Genomic DNA, 19,145 nt, shown 5'->3' on the forward strand with positions numbered 1-19,145 from the left:
TCTTTGGAGGCTTTTAAGCAGAGGCTGGATGGCCATCTGTCAGGGGTGATTTGAATGCAATTTTCCTGCTTCTTGGCAGAATGGGGTTGGACTGGATGGCCCATGAGGTCTCTTCCAACTCTTTGATTCTAGGATTCTATGATTCTATGATTATTTCCATTTGGGTGTTTTGTCATTCCTTTTGGGATTACTCCCAGCATACCTCTTGCCCAGAACCTGGTGATGCGTGCGTGTGCATTTATTATGCTCATGCTTGCTGACTAACGATGACCCTGTGGATTTCACAAGTTCTCCTTGGGCAAGGAAGGCCATAGAAAAAGTCCAGAGATAAGATTAGTTGAGCATGACTCGTTTTTGAGGAACCCATGTTGACATTTCATGAGGATGGCATTCCTTTCTAAGTGCTCACAGATGGTCTGTTTAATGCTCTGCTCCAGGATCTTTCCTGGAATCGATATCAAGCTGATTAGACGGTCATTGTTTTGGTCATGTTTCTCCCCCTTTCTCAATATTCGCCTTCCTTTACTCTGCTGGAACTTCTCTGGTTCTCCAAGAATCCTCAAAGATGGTCGACAGTGGTTGTGTAATTACTTCTGCTAATTCCTTGGAGAGAATTCAGGCACAGGCAAACTTCGGCCCTCAAGGTGTTTTGGACTGCAACTCCATTAATTCCTGTTCGATATTGTGGAAGTTGCAGTCCAAAACTCCTGGAGGGAGGGCCGAAGTTGGCCCAGGCCTGTTATATAAGTAAGGATGAAAGAATCCATCTTTCTCTCTCCTGTGTGACTCAGCGTGAGTATCTGCCTGTTTGCAAGATAATTTTCAACGGTAAGCAAACAGTATTTTGCCCCCCCCCCCCCACCAATCATTGATATATATTTTCTGTTTGTCGTGGGAGTTTTGTGTGCCGTATTTGGTTCAATTCCATCATTGGTGGAGTTCAGAATGCTCTTTGATTGTAGGTGAACTATACATCCCAGTAACTACACTTGCCGCACTTGCTCCCTTGCCTGGCCCGCTTTGGGTCCGGAGGCGTGCCTGAAGACCCCGGCGTGTGCACCAAAAGTCACCTCTTCTCCTGACTTTCTCTTCAGCCATTGGGACCAAGAGAGAGAGAGAGAGAGAGAGAGAGAGGTGGAGATGCCCACCTTTCCTGAAGGTAGGCGCAAAAACAAAGGAGGGAGCGGAGGTGGGAGATACCTCCAGCCGGAGGGCTCTCTCTCTCTCTCTCTCTCTCTCTCTCTCTCTCTTGGTCCCAATGGCTGAAGAGAAAGTCAGGAGAAGAGGTGACTTTTGGTGCGCACACTGAGGTCTTCAGACACGCCTCCAGAGAGAGAGAAGGAGAAAGGTGGAGAGGCCCACCTTTCCTGAAGGTAGGCGCAAAAACAAAGGAGGGAGCGGAGGTGGGAGATACCTCCAGCCGGAGGGGCTCTCTCTCTCTCTCTCTCTCTCTTGGTCCCAATGGCTGAAGAGAAAGTCAGGAGAAGAGGCGACTTTTTGGTAGGTGGAGATGCCCACCTTTCCTGAAGGTAGGCGCAAAAACAAAGGAGGGAGCGGAGGTGGGAGATACCTCCAGCCGGAGGGGCTCTCTCTCTCTCTCTCTCTCTCTCTCTTGGTCCCAATGGCTGAAGAGAAAGTCAGGAGAAGAGGCGGCTCTTGGTGCGCACGCTGGGGTCTTCAGGCACGCCTCCGGACCCAAAGTGGGCCAGGCATGGCGGTTCTGCCCACCCGCGGATTGGGGAGAGGAGAGGAGGCGAGTGGAGCGCCGGGGGATCGGGAAAGGGAGCTGGTCACGGGGAAGGGATCGAACGTGGAGAACGATTGAGCGCCGGCTCTGCTCTCGCACCTGGTGGCCAGGTGGGGCAGGAACGAGAGGGGCTAGGCGAGGCTCAAGGGCCCGGCCCCTTTGGGAAGAGGATCGCCCGGCAGCGAGGCAAGAAAGCCGAGGCTCCCCCCGGACTACTAGGGCTGTTGTGAGCTGAGGGGGCGCTCCTCAAGTGGCGGTCGAGGGCAATTTACAGAGGCGCTTCTGCACCCCTGGCAAAAAAAGTGTTCAGCAACCGCTTACTTCGCGTAATGGACGAGCCGCCCCTGCCTACACTTCTCCTTGTTGAAATGCATTGTGTTAGTTCTGGCCAATGTGAGATCCACCCTGCCTCCTCTGCTCCGTCCTCTCTAAGTTGAGCTCTGTTTGCCTTTTGATGGACTTCACCCACTTGACGTCCACAAAAGACACCAAAGGGCACCTGTGGGTTGCATAAGAGCCCCATGAAAGGCTCCCGTGTCGGGGTTAATGCTTGCTGGAAGCACCTCTGGCAGCAGCAGCAGCAGCGACCACAAGAAAAGCAAGGACAACAAAGAACACAGGGACTGTGGTGCATTCACTGTGTGTGCAATCAATTTATATGTGTATATTAGGTGTACCTGCCACGCGTTGCTGTGGCCAAGCTTCCCTTCCTCTTTCTCTCCTTTCTTTCTTTCTTTCTTTCTTTCTTCCCTTCCTTCCCTCCCTCTTTCGTTCCTTCTCTCCTTCTTTCCCTCTTTCACTTTTTTATTTCCTTCCCTCCTTCCCTCCTTCTTTCACTTTTTCTCTTCCTCCTTCTCTCCTTCCTTCCTTCCTTCTCTACCCTTCTTTCTCTCCTTCCCTTCTTTCCCTCTTTCTCTCCCTCCTTCTCTCTTTCCTTCTCTATCCTTCTTTCTTTCCTTCCTTCTCTCCTTCCCTTCTTTCCCTTCTTCTTTCCCTCTTTCTCTCCCTCCTTCTCTCTTTCCTTCCTTCTCTACCCTTCTTTCTTTCCTTCTCTTCCTCTCCTTCTCCTTCTCTTCTTCCCTCCTTCTTTCCTTCTTTCTCTCCCTCCTTCTCTCTTTCCTTCTCTACCCTTCTCTCTTTCCTTCTTTCTTTCCTTCCCTTCTTCCCTTCTTCTTTCCCTCTTTATCTCCCTCCTTCTCTCTTTCCTCCTCTACCCTTCTTTCTTTCCTTCCTTCTCTCCTTCCCTCCTTCTTTCCCTCTTTCTCTCCCTCCTTCTCTCTTTCCTTCCTTCTCTACCCTTCTTTCTTTTCTTTCCTTCTCTCCTTCCCTTCTTTCCCCTCTTATTTATTATTTTATTTATTTACTTCATTTATATACCACTTTTCTCAGCCCTCAGGTGACTTTTTCTTTCCCTCTTTCTCTCCCTCCTTCTCTCTTTCCTTCCTTCTTTACCCTTCTTTCTTTCCTTCTTTCTCTCCTTCTCTCCCTCCTTCTCTCCTTCCTTCCTTCCCCCTTTTTGTGTATGTGTTTTGTGTGTGTATATGCATATATGTGTGTAGATATGTGTGTTAGTATATATATATATATGTGGATTTGTGCATGTGCAGTAATGGGTGGTGTTTTTTTTTTGGCTTTTTAAGTCCCTTCTGCTGTGTTTTTCAGTGTGTTTATGAGTGGTGGTCACTCTTTGGCCTGATACGTGTCTTGTGCCCAAATTTGATGTCAATTTGTCCAGTAGGTTTTGAGTTATGTTAATTCCACAAACGAACATGACATTTTTATTTCTAAAGATACTAGCCATCCCCTGCCATGCGCTGCTGTGGCCCGGTCTGTTTATATGTGTTTTGTGTGTGTATATGTGTGTGTATATATTTGTGTATATGTGTATATATGTGTATTTGCATATATATATGTGGTTTTGTGCATGTGTTGTAATTTTTTTTTGCTTTTAAGTCCTCTCTGTTGTGTTTTTCAGTGTTTTTTTTTCCTGAGTGATGGTCACTCATTGGCCTGAGAGGTGTCTTGTGTCCACATTTGGTGTCAATTCGCCAAGTGGTTTTTGAATTATGTTAATCCCACAAATGAATATTACATTTTTATTTCTATAGCTAGAGGATAGACCAGGCCTGGGCCAACTTGGGCCCTCCTTCTAGGTGTTTCGGAGGTCATCTCCTTCCATTCCTAACAGCCTACCAGATGGTGTAGAGCCTCTGCAAAAAGAGGAGCTGCTGCTTAATGCTGGTCAGCGCCGGCCAGTCCGAGCGTAGCGCCAAGCCAAGAAGAGTTTCCTTTGGAGGCCAAACGAGCCGGAAAATGGACTCTTTCAAAGCAGGAAAGAGCTGGGCCAAAGAAAAGGGGGGTTCTCAATGGGACTCTGAATTAACAAGCAGCCCCCAAGTTATGAACAATAGACTTGACATTATGGAGTTGTGGTTGCTGGGATTTATAGTTCACCTACAATCAAAAAACATTCCGAACTCCACCAATGATGGAATTGAACCAAACTTGGCACACAGAACCCCCATGACCAGCAGACAACACTGGAAGGGTTTAGTGGGCATTGATCTTGAGTTTGGGAGTTGTAGTTCACCTACATCCAGAGAGCACTGCGGACTTAGACAGTGATGGATCTGGATCAAACTTGATAGAAATACTCAATATGCCCAAATATGAACACTGGTGGAGTTTGGGGAAAATAGACTTGACATTTGGGAGTTGTAGTTGCTGGGATTTATAGTTCACCTACAGCCAAAGATCATTCCGAACTCCACCAACAATGGACTTAAACTCCCATAGCCAAGAGAAAATCCTGGAAGGATTTGGTGGGCATTGACCTTGAGTTTGAGAGTTGTAGTTCACCTACATCCAGAGAGCACTGTGGACTCAATAAATTATATATCTGGACCAAACTTGGCACGGATACTCAATATGGCCCAATGTAAACACTGGTGGAGTTTGGGGAAAATAGACCTTGACATAATGGAGTTGTAGTTGCTGGGATTTATAGTTCACCTGCAATCAAAGAGCATTCTGAACCCTACCAATGATGGAATTGAACCAAACTTGGCACCCAGAACTCCCATGACCAAAAGAAAATATTGGAAGGTATTGTTGAAGGCTTTCATGGCCGGAATCACTGGGTTGTTGTAGGTTTTTTGGGCTATATGGACATGTTCTAGAGGCATTCTCTCCTGACGTTTTGTCTGCATCTATGGCAAGCATCCTCACTACCTCTGTGGATGCTTGCCATAAATGCAAGTGAAACATCAGGAGAGAATGCCTCTAGAACAAGATCATATAGCCCAAAAAACCTACAACAACCCAATACTGGAAGGGTTTGGTAGGCATTGACCTTGAGTTTGGGAGTTGCAGTTCACCTACATCCAGAGAGCACTGTGGACTCAAACAGTGATGGATCTGGACCAAACTTGGCACGAATACTCAATATGCCCAAATGTGTACACTGGTGGAGTTTGGGGGAAATATACTTGACATTATGGAGTTGTAGTTGCTGGGATTTATAGTTCACCTAAATCAAAGTGCATCCTGAACCCCACCAATGATGGAATTGAACCAAACTTGGCACCCAGAACTCCCATGACCAACAGAAAATACTGGAAGGGTTTGATGGGCATTGACCTGCTGGGAGTTGTAGTTCACCTACATCCAGAGAGCACTGTGGACTCAAACAGTGATGGATCTGGACCAAACTTGGCACAGATACTCAATATGCCCAAATGTGAATACTGTGGAAAAAAATACCTTGGCATTTGGGAGTTGTAGTTGCTGGGATTTATAGTTCACCTACAATCAATGAGCATTCTGAACCCCACCAGTGATAGAATTGGGCCAAACGTCCCACACAGAAACATGACCAACAGAAAATACTGTATTTTCTGGTGGTCTTTGGTGACCCCTCTGACACCCCCTCATTACCCCCAGGGGTCTTGACCCCCAGGTTGAGAAAGTCTGGCTTATATATTGTTGAAGGCTTTCACAGCTGGAATCACTGAGGTGTTGTTTGTTGTCTGGGCTGCATGGCCAGTGTGTTCTAGCAGCATTTTCTCCTGATGTTTTGCCTGCATCTGTGGCTCTTGGCAGAGGATCTCATGGTAGTCAAGCAAGTTGAGTCTATCATACACCTGTGGAATGATGTCCAGGGTGAGAGTAAAGAACCCTAGTGTGCAATTAGCAAGCTTGGGAGTAGCCTTTGTTCCCTTTGAAGCGGTTGTTGCCTGGAGGCATCCTTGATCTGGAGAAGCCCTTGGCTGTTTACTCTGGAGACTTCCTGTGTCTGGGTGGTGCCGTGATTCTAGTGTTTTCCAGTACAGGTCGCCAAATTGTGTTCCTTTTCATAGTTTCTTCCTTTTCTGTGCTTCTTGTGGATTTCGGTGGCTTCTTTGACAAAGTGGTTGTCCGAGTACCTATCTCCTAGAGTAAATAATAACAATACTCAATGAGTATCTCATCATGGAGTCTCGGCCCGTTCCACATCATTTGCGCCATGAAAACAAAGCTTCGCGAGTAAAAGAACGACTCCTTTCGAAGCCAGGACCGCACAATGAAACAGGAAACAACGCTTCCAAGCCCTCCTGCTCGTTCCTTGCCGTTTCCTAGCTTTCCTTACAACACGACCAGCCTTTCCTTTTGCACAAAATGTCCTTTGGTGACTTGGCCCTCGGCCACTTGGTCCTCTTGTTATGATGATTCCCTTGCCAATGCGGCAGCCATGGACACGGAGCCAAGGGGGCACTTAGCGCTGCCCAAGCGCTCCGTCATCTGTTTTATTTATTGCTAATTAGATTACTACGGAAGGAGATTGCGGCCGTTTTGGCGCCACTCAGTGCAAAAAGAGACGTGCCCAAAGGTGGTCTGTGTGCCGAGCGTCCAAGAATGCATTGGTAGGAATGACACTATCATTGTCAAAACCCAGATGCCTTAAAGAGCCAGGCACAGGAGTATATCCAAAACAATAGCAAACAGGACGCAGAGACACTTGCTTCAGTGTCTCTGGTCAAAGTTTGCAGCAATTTGCAGCTTGAAAAACAAACTTGGAAAATAAACCGGATTAAACTGGCAAAAAAATCCAGATTAAACAAGAGTTCTTTCAAAGCACACCAAAATCACACAGTTCAAAGATAATAAGCAAACAATGAGCCGTGAAGAGAAGCCGTCGTCCAGAAGCAGTCCAAAGGCGAAGAAGTCCCAGATGAAAGTTCCAAAGTCCAAAAGGCAGCGTCGTCATCAAAAACAGTCCGAAGTCAAGGAGAAGGGAGAGCCGCACTTACGAGAAGCCAAGATGGTCGGTACACGAAGAAAAGCAGCAACCTGCAGATCCAGGACCCAAGCCCAACAAGAGAAGCGGCAGCGACAAGACCCAAGGCACGAAACCAACACTTTGCCTACTGCAAAGTTCTATTACTCCAGTGCCTTCATTTATCTTACCGCTCATCACCCGTCCTCATCACTGTCAGCTGGCTTAGCCTCTAGAGCTGAATGCCAACACCCATCCCTCCAACTCTTCCGCCTTTTGTCAAGACTTATTAATTTATTTCGCGCATTTCTACCCCGCCCTTCTCAACCCCCGAGGGGGGACTCAGGGTGGCTTACAAAAGGCACAATTCGATGCCAACAACAAACAATAAGAGACTGAGCCTGGGAAAATCTCTTGCTGGGAGGTGTTAATCTGTGCCTGGTTTTTTCCTCTCTGTTGTTTTGCTGTTGTAATTTTAGATTTTTTTTAATACTGGTAGCCAGATTTTGTTCATTTTCATGGTCTCTTCCTTTCTGTTGAAATTGTCCACATGCTTGTGGATTTCAATGGCTTCTCTGTGTAGTCTGACATGGTGGTTGTTGGTGTGGTTTGAGACCACAGAAATGCTGGACCACACCAACAACCACCATGTCAGACTGCACAGAGAAGCCATTGAAATCCACAAGAAGCATTTGGACAATTTCAACAGAAAGGAAGAGACCATGAAGATGAACAAAATCTGGCTACCAGTATTAATAAACTCTAAAATTATAACAGCTAAACAACAGAGAGGAAAAAACCAGGCACAGATTAACACCTCCCAGCAACAGATTTTCCCAGGCTCAGGCAGGCCTTCAAATGCTAATGAAGGTGATCAGCTAAACATTCACACCTAACTGCAGCAGGGAAGAGCTCTTTGCCCCACCCCAGCCATTCCACAGATATATAAACCCATTTTTCCTACTTCCAACAGACCTCACAACCTCTGAGGATGCTTGCCATAGATGCAGGTGAAACGTCAGGAGAAATGCCTCTAGAACATGGCTCTATAGCCCGAAAAAACCCACAAGAACCTAAGATAAAATATGTATCAATAGCAATTACAACAATTAAAACAAGCAAGATATATCTCACAATCAATAAAACCAATCTAATGTTCAACGTTAGCCAGCTCAGAATCCGTAAGTTCATTCCACATTGTCAAATCCTATCAATTCTAGTCGTCATTGTCCTTTGTCTATCTGCCAGATTACCCAAAGGCCTGGTCCCATATCCATGCTTTTAGTTTCCTTCTGAAAGAGAGGAGGGATGTCGATGATCTGATTTCCCTGGGAAGTGAGTTCCACAGGCGAGGGGCCACCACTGAGAAGGCCCTGCTCCTCGTCCCCCCAATCTCATTTGTGATAGAGGTGAGGCCGAGAGCAGGGCCTCCCCAGAAGATCTTAAACTCCGAGGCGGGACATAGAAGGAGATGTGTTCGGACAGGTACGCTGTCCAAACGCATCTCTGACTTAGGTCTCCCCACAATTCCATAGTATCATCAGATTACCAATCCCCACCACCCTCAAAATCCCTCAAAGGTGTCACTGGACGTGGGTTGCATACACACATTCCTGATCTCCTGTTGTGGAAAAGAGCATAAGATAGTGTAAGGCGATTCCTCGAATTTTAGTATAAAACCTGCTTTTTTACACCAAAGCACCAGCTGTGCTGTAGCCCGGACCTTCCTTACAATCAATTCCTGGACTTGTTTTTAATTAGTAGCAAAGCAAAAAAACCTTGTTCACATAAATAAGTTGTGCAAGGCGATTCCTCGAATTTTAGCATAAAAGTTGCTTTTTTACACCAAAACTCCAGCTGTGCTGTAGCCCGGCCCTTATTTACGTTCAATCAATTCCTAGACTTGTTTTTAATTACTAGCAAAGCAAAAAACCCTTGTTCGCATAAATAAGTTGTGGGAAAGAGCATAAGATAATGCAAGGCAATTCCTCGAATTTTAGCATAAAAGTTGTTTTTTTACACCAAAACTCCAGCTGTGCTATAGCCCGGCCCTTCCTTACTTTCAATCAATTCCTGGACTTGTTTTTAATTGCCAGCAAAGCAGAAAACGCTTGTTCGTATAAATAAGTTGTGGAAAAGAGCATAAGATAATGCAAGGCGATTCCTCGAAGTTTAGCATAAAAGTTGTTTTTTTACACCAAAACTCCAGCTGTGCTATAGCCCGGCCCTTCCTTACTTTCAATCAATTCCTGGACTTGTTTTTAATTACTAGCAAAACAAAAAACCCTTGTTCACATAAATAAGTTGAGCAAGGCGATTCCTCGAATTTTAGCATAAAAGTTGTTTTTTTACACCAAAACTCCATTTGTGCTATAGCCCGGCCCTTATTTACTTTCAATCAATTCCCGGACTTGTTTTTAATTGCCAGCAAAACAGAAAACGCTTGTTCGTATAAATAAGTTGTGGAAAAGAGCATAAGATAATGCAAGGCGATTCCTCAAAGTTTACCATAAAAGTTGGTTTTTTATACCAAAACTCCAGCTGTGCTATAGCCCAGCCCTTATTTACTTTCAATCAATTCCTGGACTTGTTTTTAATTGCCAGCAAAACAGAAAACGCTTGTTCGTATAAATAAGTTGTGGAAAAGAGCATAAGAGAACACAAGGTGATTCCTCGAATTTTATCATAAAAGTTGCTTTTTTACACCAAAACTCCAGCTGTGCTATAGCCCGGCCCTTCCTTACTTTCAATCAATTCCTGGACTTGTTTTTAATTACTAGCAAAGCAAAAAAACCTTGTTCACATAAATAAGTTGTGCAAGGCGATTCCTCGAATTTTAGCATAAAAGTTGCTTTTTTACACCAAAACTCCAGCTGTGCTATAGCCCGGCCCTTATTTACTTTCAATCAATTCCTGGACTTGTTTTTAATTGCCAGCAAAACAGAAAACGCTTGTTCATATAAATAAGTTGAGGAAAAGAGCATAAGATAATGCAAGGCGATTCCTCAAAGTTTACCATAAAAGTTGTTTTTTTATACCAAAACTCCCAGCTGTGCTATAGCCCAGCCCTTATTTACTTTCAATCAATTCTTGGACTTGTTTTTAATTGCCAGCAAAACAGAAAACGCTTGTTCACATAAATAAGTTGTGGAAAAGAGCATAAGATAGTGCAAGGTGATTCCTCGAAAGGTGCTTTTTTACACCAAAACTCCAGCTGTGCTATAGCCCGGCCCTTATTTACGTTCAATCAATTCCTGGACTTGTTTTTAATTACCAGCAAATCAGGAAACACTTGTTCGTATAAATAAGTTGTGGAAAAGACCATAAGAGAATACAAGGCAATTCCTGGAATTTATTTTTTTACACCAAAACTCTGCAAGAGAATCAGATTGCAGTTTCTATCCTTTTGAAATCCTGGATTTCTTCTGCGATCTCTCAAATTTCAACCATCATTAAATTAGTCAAAAACGAACATGAATGTGGAGAATTCACGGTCAGTAAAACGACTGGCCAGGAATCCCAGGTCGCTGCAGCAACAGAGGCCGGAATAGAACCTGCTTGACCAGCAGTCCATTAGGAGTCCTTTGACCCGGAAGGACAGAGGCCGATGGGGCCAAGCCTTGGTCACGATCCGTGGCCGGAGAGGGATCCGTCTGCGCCCGCCAAGTAGCCAAAAGTAGAGCCAGAGCTGCAGAGGCAAGGTGGTTACATTTGAGGATGTTTTGGGTAGAGCAAAGGCACGGGCCAACTTTGGCCTTCCCTCCAGGTGTTTTGGACTCCAACTCCCATCATTCCTAACAGCCTCAGGCCCCTTCCTTTTCCCTCTCAGCCGCTTAAGCTGAGAGGGAAAAGGAAAGGGCCTGAGGCTGTTAGGAATGGTGGGAGTTGGAGTCCAAAACCACTGGAAGGCCCAAATGTACCCATGCTTAGTATAGCAGGAAGGGAGATCCATTTGTCCTGGGCTCCTTGGCAGTGTTTACATGGCTCTTCCTTGAGTGTTTTGGGGGTTACCTCTTGGGATCGGGGCCCTTCCAAGTCCCAGAAATTGTAAACAAAGGCTCTTGAGACTTTAGGTCATTTTCGGACCTCGGGAAGTGAGCCGAAGCCGCTTCCTGGTTACTTCCTGTTTGGTCACTCTTCAAAAGGCGGAAACGCTGGAGAGGGGAAACCGCCGGTCTAAACATAAAGTGTGTTTGTTTGTCGTGCGCTGTGTCGTTTCCTCTTGGTGAAGCAGAACAAAGGAAAGGAAGCCTTGCAAGTCCGCTTGCAGCCATGCGCACCTCTCCGTCCGGGCCGGTCCGGAGTTTTAATTGTGCCCAACCCACCATATCTATCTGTCTGTCTGTCCATCCTATCTATCTATCTATCTATCTATCTATCTATCTATCTATCTACCTATCTATCCATCCATCCATCCATCCATCTATCCATCTATCCATTCCCATCTATCGATTCACCCCAACCCACTATGTCTGTCTGTCTGTCCATCCTATCTATCCAGCCATCCCAACTCACCATGTCTGTCTGTCCTATCTATCTATCTATCTATCTATCTATCTATCTATCTATCTATCTATCTATCTATCATCTATCCATTCCCATCTATATATCTATTCATCCACCCAAACTCACCATATCTGTTTGTCTGTCCATTCTATCTATCCATCCATCCCAACCCACTGTCTGTCTATCTGTCCATCCTATCTGTCTGTCTGTCTGTCTATCCATCCATCATCCATCCATCCATGCATCCATCCATGCATCTATCTATCTATCTATCTATCTATCTATCTATCTATTATGGCAGAGGGGAGTTGGACTGGATGGCCTTCTTTGGGGTCCCTTCCAGCTCTAGGATTCTATCTATCTATCTATCTATCTATCTATCTATCTATCCATTCCCATCTATATATCTATTTATCCTCCCAAACTCACCATATCCGTTTGTCTATCCATTCTATCCATCCATCCATCCATCCCAACCCACTGTCTGTCTGTCTGTCCATCCTATCTGTCTGTCTGTCTATCCATCCATCATCCATCCATGCATCTATCTATGCATCTATCTATCTATCTATCTATCTATCTATCTATCTATCTATTTATCTATTATGGCAGAGGGGAGTTGGACTGGATGGCCTTCTTTGGGGTCCCTTCCACCTCTAGGATTCTATCTATCTATCCATCCATCCCATCCATCCATCCATCCATCTCAACCCACTATATCTGTCTGTCTGTCCATCCTATCTATCTATCTATCTATCTATCTACTAATTCATCTATCTATCCATCCATCCATCCCAACCCATTATATCTATCTGTCTGTCCATCCTATCTATTTATCTATCTATCCATCCATCCATCCATCCATCCATCCATCTATCTATCTATCTATTATGGCAGAAGGGAGTTGGACTGGATGGCCTTCTTTGGGGCCCCTTCCAGCTCTAGGATTCTATCTATCTATCCATCCATCCATCCATCCATCCATCCCAACCCACTATATCTGTCTGTCTGTCCATCCTGTCTGTCTGCCTGTCTGTCTGTCCGTTCATCCGTCCATCCATCCCAACCCATTATATCTATCTGTCTTTCCATCCTATCTACCTACCGACCTACCTACCTACCTACCTATCTATTATGGCAGAAGGGAATTGGACTGGATGGCCTTCTTTAGGGCCCCTTCCAGCTCTAGGATTCTATCTATCCATCCATCCATCCCAACCCACTATGTCTGTCTGTCTGTCCATCCTGTCTGTCTGTCTGTCTGCCCGTCCATCCATCCCAACCCATTATATCTATCTGTCTTTCCATCCTATCTACTGACCGACCTACCTACCTACCTACCTATCTATCTATTATGGCAGAAGGGAATTGGACTGGATGGCCTTCTTTGGGGCCCCTTCCAGCTCTAGGATTCTATCTATCCATCCATCCATCCCAACCCACTATGTCTGTCTGTCTGTCCATCCTGTCTGTCTGTCTGCCCGTCCATCCATCACAACCCATTATATCTATCTGTCTTTCCATCCTACCTACCTACCTACCTACCGACCTATCTATCTATCTATCTATCTATCTATCTATCTGCCTGTCCATCCTTCCTATCTATCTAGGGTATGTTATCTATCTATCCACCCACCCCCTCCATCTATCCACTATATTTCCTCAGTTCTAAGCCACGCCTTTCCCCCTATATAAACATCTCTAAAAATGGGGTGTGCCTTACACTCACAGGTGCATCTTATGTATTTTTGTTGATGGTGATGATACTGAGGTTAGGGTGCGCCTTACATGCGATGGCATCTTAGAGTGGATGAAATGCAGTGACATTCAATGAATTGTGGGGAACAGGGTTGTTGGCCGGGGAAGGGACCTCCCGCCACCCACCTGACCCCCTCCTCTCTTCTCTTTTTTCCTTTTTCTTTCTCTCTCTCCAGCTCTGAGGTGGCGACGCACCCATGAGTGTGGCAGTCATGTCGCACGAGAAGAGCTTCCTGGTGTCGGGAGACCCCTTTCCGGGGCAGCAGCCCCCCGCCCCGCCGGGATACGCCCAGCCCCCCTACCCACCACCAGCCCCCTACCCGCAGCCGGCCCCCTACCCGCAGCCAGGCCCTTACCCACAGCCCGCTGTCTATGGCCAGCCAGGATATCCACAGGGGCCCTACCCTCCGCAGGCGGGCTATCCTCAACAGGGACCCTACCCTCAACAGGGGCCCTACCCTCAACCGGGACTCTATCCACAAGGGCCATACCCGCAGGGGCCCTATCCACAGGGGCCCTACCCTCAGCAGCACCCTGGGGTCCCTATGGACGAGGACTGTAAGTAGCCTAAATGACTTATGGGTGGGTGGGTTTTGGTGGGTGGGGGGGGCTAGGAAGATAGCAGGGAGTTCAGGGCAAGAGTGGCCCCATCGCCTTCGCTGGGTCTTACTGGTAAGGAAGGGGACCACCCTCCTGGAACAGCGCTGTGGGGTGCTCCGGGGTCCGGCTCAGTCTCCTCTCTTCTCTTGTTGCCTTCGGACCCCCAGATGGAGTGAGACACCCTGTCTATGTGGTACGGAAACCAGGCAACGCGTCCGAGCGTATCGGTGAGCGCCCCCTCCCAGGCACACTCCATTGCCGCTTTGGGGCAGGCAAGGCCAGAAAGAGAGAGAGAGAGAGAGAGGCAGGGCTTTGCTCCCACAGGGTCGTGTGGGGATTGTGCACACCCTTATTCTTCCCTCCCTCCCCCTGCAGCCCCGATGCACAGCAACTACCATGAGGACGGGCCGCCCTCCTACTATGACAACCAGGACTTCCCCCCCACGAATTGGGACGACAAGAGCATCCGCCAGGCCTTCATCCGCAAGGTAAGCAGTGCGGTGGATGGAGGCGGGGCGTTGTGTCACAAATACTTTATCAACCTTAAAAATGTTCTTGAATCTGTTGTCAGTGGGACAGAATACATCAGGCACCTTCAGAGAAAGGTGTAGACACACAGACTCCAGTACTGGGTTTTATAATAACTATATTAGGTTCTTGTGGGTTTTTTCGGGCTATAGAGCCATGTTCTAGAGGCATTTCTCCTGACGTTTCGCCTGCATCTATGGCAAGCATCCTCAGAGGTAGAGGTCTGTTGGAATTAGGACAATGGGTTTATATATATCTGTGGAATGGCTGGGGTGGGGCAAGGAGCTCTTCCCTGCTGCAGTTAGGTGGGAATGTTCAGCTGATCACCTTCATTAGCATTTGAAGGCCTGCCTGAGCCTGGGAAAATCTGTTGCTGGGAGGTGTTAATCTGTGCCTGGTTTTTTCCTCTCTGCTGATTAGCTGTTATAATTTTAGAGTTTTTTAATACTGGTAGCCAGATTTTGTTCATTTTCATGGTCTCTTCCTTTCTGTTGACATTGTCCACATGCTTGTGGATTTCAATGGCTTCTCTGTGTAGTCTGACATGGTGGTTGTTGGTGTGGTCCAGCATTTCTGTGTTCTCAAATAATATGCTGTGTCCAGGTTGGTTCCTCAGGTGCTCTGCTATGGCTGACTTCTCTGGTTGAAGGAGTCTGCAGTGCCTTTCATGTTCCTTGATGCGTGTCTGGGCAAGGCTGCGTTTGGTGTCCCTATGTAGACTTGTCCACAGCTGCATGGTATACAATGGTAGACTCCTGCAGAGGTGAGAGGATCCCTCTTGTCCTTTGCTGAACGGAGCATTTGTTGGATTTTCTTGGTGGGTTTGTAGATTGTTTGTATGTTGTGTTTCCTCATCAGCTTCCCTATGCGATCAGTGGTTCCCTTGATGTATGGCAGGAACACTTTCCCTATGGATGGGTCTTTGTCTTGACTCTCGTGGCTTCTTCTTGGTTGTCTTGCAGCTCTTCTGATGTCTGAGGTGGAGTCTCCATTGGCCTGGGGAGCCCAGTTGAGGTGGTCCAGTTCCTCTTGGAGGAGGTGGGCTTCGCAGATTCTTTTTGCACGGTCTGCCAAGGCTTTAATGGGGCTTCTTTTTTGACTTGGGTGATGGTTGTAGTTTCTATGTAGATATCTCTGTGTGTGTGTGGGTTTTCTGTAGACGGTGTGACCCAATTGTTGATCTGGTTTGTGGATGACTAGGACATCTAGGACGTCTTCCTTCATTTTCTTTTTCCATGGTGAACTGGATGTTTGGGTGGATGCTGTTGAGATGTTCCAGGAACCTGTTGAAATCCACAAGCATGTGGACAATTTCAACAGAAAGGAAGAGACCATGAAAATGAACAAAATCTGGCTACCAGTATTAAAAAACTCTAAAATTATAACAGCTAATCAGCAGAGAGGAAAAAACCAGGCACAGATTAACACCTCCCAGCAACAGATTTTCCCAGGCGCAGGCAGGCCTTCAAATGCTAATGAAGGTGATCAGCTGAACATTCACACCTAACTGCAGCAGGGAAGAGCTCCTTGCCCCACCCCAGCCATTCCACAGATATATATAAACCCATTGTCCTAATTCCAACAGACCTCTACCTCTGAGGATGCTTGCCATAGATGCAGGCGAAACGTCAGGAGAAATGCCTCTAGAACATGGCTCTATAGCCCGAAAAAACCCACAAGAACCTAGTGATTCCAGCCATGAAAGCCTTCAACAATACATAACTATATTAGTTACACAGAGAAAGGGGAAAAATCATCTCTACTCAGCATTCACTCCACATACATTCAGCATTCACACAATTCACACATCTACAATACAGTAAGCAGTCTGTATTATATACATAAAAAATAGCTAGTGTAGGAGGCTTGTAGAAGGTTACTATTTCATACAAATACTGCTTGGAGGGTTGCACTAGGAAGCTCTGCTTCAGGTTGAAGGAATACCTGACAACATGTAGGGTATACAAGTGTGACTATAAACGATTTGCAGTCGTGGTCCCCGCCTGAGCACCCGTCCTTGTACCCTGCAGGTGTTCCTGGTCCTGACCGTCCAGCTCTCGGTCACCTTTGCCTTCGTGGCCATCTTCACCTTTGTGAAGGGCGTGAAGGGCTTTGTGCGGAGGAACGTCTGGACGTACTACCTCTCCTACGCCGTCTTCTTCATCTCCCTCATCGTGCTCAGCTGCTGCGGGGAGTTCCGGCGCAAGCACCCCTGGAACCTGGTGGCCCTGGTAGGGTAGGGGGCAGGGAGGGGTGGGTGGCGAGGGGCTGTCCCACGACTGCTAATGGGGCAGCGAGGGTGGCAAATGGGGGCGACTAATGGGGTGCCCTGCCCCACGCTCTCTCCTCTCCCCGCAGTCCATCCTGACGCTGAGCCTCTCCTACATGGTGGGCATGATCGCCAGCTTCTACGACACGGATGCCGTCATCATGGCTGTGGGCATCACCACCGCCGTCTGCTTCACGGTGGTCATCTTCTCCCTGCAGGTGGGTCTCAAAGCCCCTGGTGGGGGTGTTTGTGGATGGGTCCTCGGTGCTCCTTTGCTGACGGCCATGCCGGCCTTGGCTTCCCTTTCCGCAGACCAAGTACGACTTCACTTCCTGCCGGGGGGTGCTGATCGTCTGCCTGATGGTCCTCTTCATCTTCGCCATCCTCTGCATCTTCATCCGGAACCGCATCATGCAGATCGTCTACGCCTCGCTGGGGGCCCTCCTCTTCACCTGCGTGAGTCTCCAACGGGGCTGGGCTGATGTGCGTGGGGGGGGGGGGGTATCCGTGCAGATCCCCTCTGGCTCTGCTGTGCTTCTTTTGGTGGAAATGGTTGGGCAAAGAGTGGCCAAGGGACGAGAGGGACCTCCACTTTTCCAAAAAGGCCTCTCCTTTCCCCAAAAGCGTAATGCAAATACCCTACCTGTCCACTAGGGGGCAATTGGGGACATTTTTTTTCTTTTCAGCCTTTGCATAAATAGAATAACTTTATTGTTAGGTTCTTGTAGGTTTTTTTGGGTTATATGGCCATGGTCTAGAGGCATTTCTCCTGACGTTTCGCCTGCATCTATGGCAAGCATCCTTAGAGGTAGGGAGGTCTGTTGGAAATAGGAAAATGGGTTTATATATCTGTGGAATGACCAGGGTGGGACAAAGGACTCTTCTCTGCTGGAGCTAGGTGTGAATGTTTCAGCTGATCACCTTCATAGGGCCATGTTCTAGAGGCATTCTCTCCTGACGTTTCGCCTGCATCTATGGCAAGCATCCTCATAGGTAGTGAGGTCTGTTGGAAATAGGAAAATGGGTTTATATATCTGTGGAATGGCTGGGGTGGGGCAAAGAGCTCTCTGCTGAAGCTAGGTGTGAATGTTTCAGCTGATCACCTTCATTAGCATTTGAAGGCTTGGCTGAGCCTGGGAAAATCCCCTGTTGAGAGGTGTTAAGATGTGCCTGGTTGTTTCCTCTCTGCTGTTTTGCTGTTGTAATTTTAGAGTTTTTTAATACTGGTAGCCAGATTGTGTTCATTTTCATGGTCTCCTCCTTTCTGTTGGAATTGTCCACATGCTTCTTGTGGATTTCAATGGCTTCTCTGTGTAGTCTGACATGGTGGTTGTTGGTGTGGTCCAGCATTTCTGTGTTCTCCAATAATATGCTGTGTCCAGGCTGGTTCCTCAGGTGCTCTGCTATGGCTGACTTCTCTGGTTGAAGAAGTCTGCAGTGCCTTCCATGTTCCTTGATTCGTGTTTGGGCAACGCTGCGTTTGGTGGTCCCTATGTAGACTTGTCCACAGCTGCATGGTATACGGCAGAGAGCTCTTTGTCCCACCCTGGTCATTCCACAGATATATAAACCCATGGTCCTAATTCCAACAGACGTCACTACCTCTGAAGATGCTTGCCATAGATGCAGGCGAAACGTCAGGAGAAATGCCTCTAGAACATGGCCCTATAGCCCGAAAAAACCTACAAGAACCTAGTGATTCCAGCCATGAAAGCCTTCGACAATACAACTTTATTGTTGTTGTGCGTTGCACACATCGCAAAACAACACACCCATTTCTCCACACCCCCTCCACCACTGCACAGTCCCCAATGCCACATCAATGCAAAGTCACAGAGTTATTATTATTATTATTAACTTTATTTATACCCCGCAAAACCTCCCGGAGGACTCGATGCGGCTTACAAAGGCCAAGGCCGGCGACAATCAACAACATACAATACACAATAAATTCATAAGCAAATAATAAAACATCAAGCAAAACAATAGAACAGTCTGACAATTACACCGTGACGCAATTAAAACCTAAAGGCCGGGCCAATGTAGTGGACAAAGTTTAAAAATGCTGAACTTGACAGGTAATATGTAGAGGTATGTGGAGGTAGGTGCAATATGCAAATAATCCTGAATCTCTAACAAAGTGCATTTGGGACTAAAGCCAGGAGTTTCCTATTCTGGAAAGGCACACTGGAACAGCCAGGTCTTCAGGCTCTTCCTAAAGACAGCCAACGTTGGGGCTTGTCTGATGTCCTTGGGGAGAGAATTGCAGAGTCAGGGGCCACCACAGAGAAGGCCCTGTCCCTCGTCACCACCAAACGCGCCTGCGACGCAGGTGGGACCGTGAGAAAGGCCTCTCCAGATGATCGAAGGGAGCGTGCGGGTTCGTAAACGGAGATGCGGTCACGCAGGTAGGCAGGTCCCAAACCGTTCAGGGCTTTGTAGGTGAGCACCTGCACCTTGAATTGGGATCGGAAAATGAATGG

The 19,145-nt window shown here is 47.1% G+C and overlaps 1 protein-coding gene across 2 annotated transcripts in view; it reads left to right on the top strand.

Annotated features, from left to right (window-relative positions):
- The window catches only part of GRINA (glutamate ionotropic receptor NMDA type subunit associated protein 1), a 48,949-nt gene that overhangs the window by 22,660 nt on the left and 7,144 nt on the right, over positions 1–19,145 (top strand). For both annotated transcript variants that reach the window (XM_060776041.2, XM_060776042.2), the window contains exons 2-6: positions 13,442–13,823; positions 14,241–14,353; positions 16,424–16,624; positions 16,752–16,880; positions 16,975–17,118. In XM_060776041.2, coding sequence (XP_060632024.2) covers positions 13,463–13,823; positions 14,241–14,353; positions 16,424–16,624; positions 16,752–16,880; positions 16,975–17,118 — 948 coding nt within the window. In that variant the 5' untranslated portion in view covers positions 13,442–13,462. The remainder of the gene's footprint in view (positions 1–13,441; positions 13,824–14,240; positions 14,354–16,423; positions 16,625–16,751; positions 16,881–16,974; positions 17,119–19,145) is intronic.

Source organism: Anolis sagrei, chromosome 4 (genome assembly GCF_037176765.1).
Source record: "Anolis sagrei isolate rAnoSag1 chromosome 4, rAnoSag1.mat, whole genome shotgun sequence".
Taxonomy (NCBI): Eukaryota; Metazoa; Chordata; class Lepidosauria; order Squamata; family Dactyloidae; genus Anolis; species Anolis sagrei.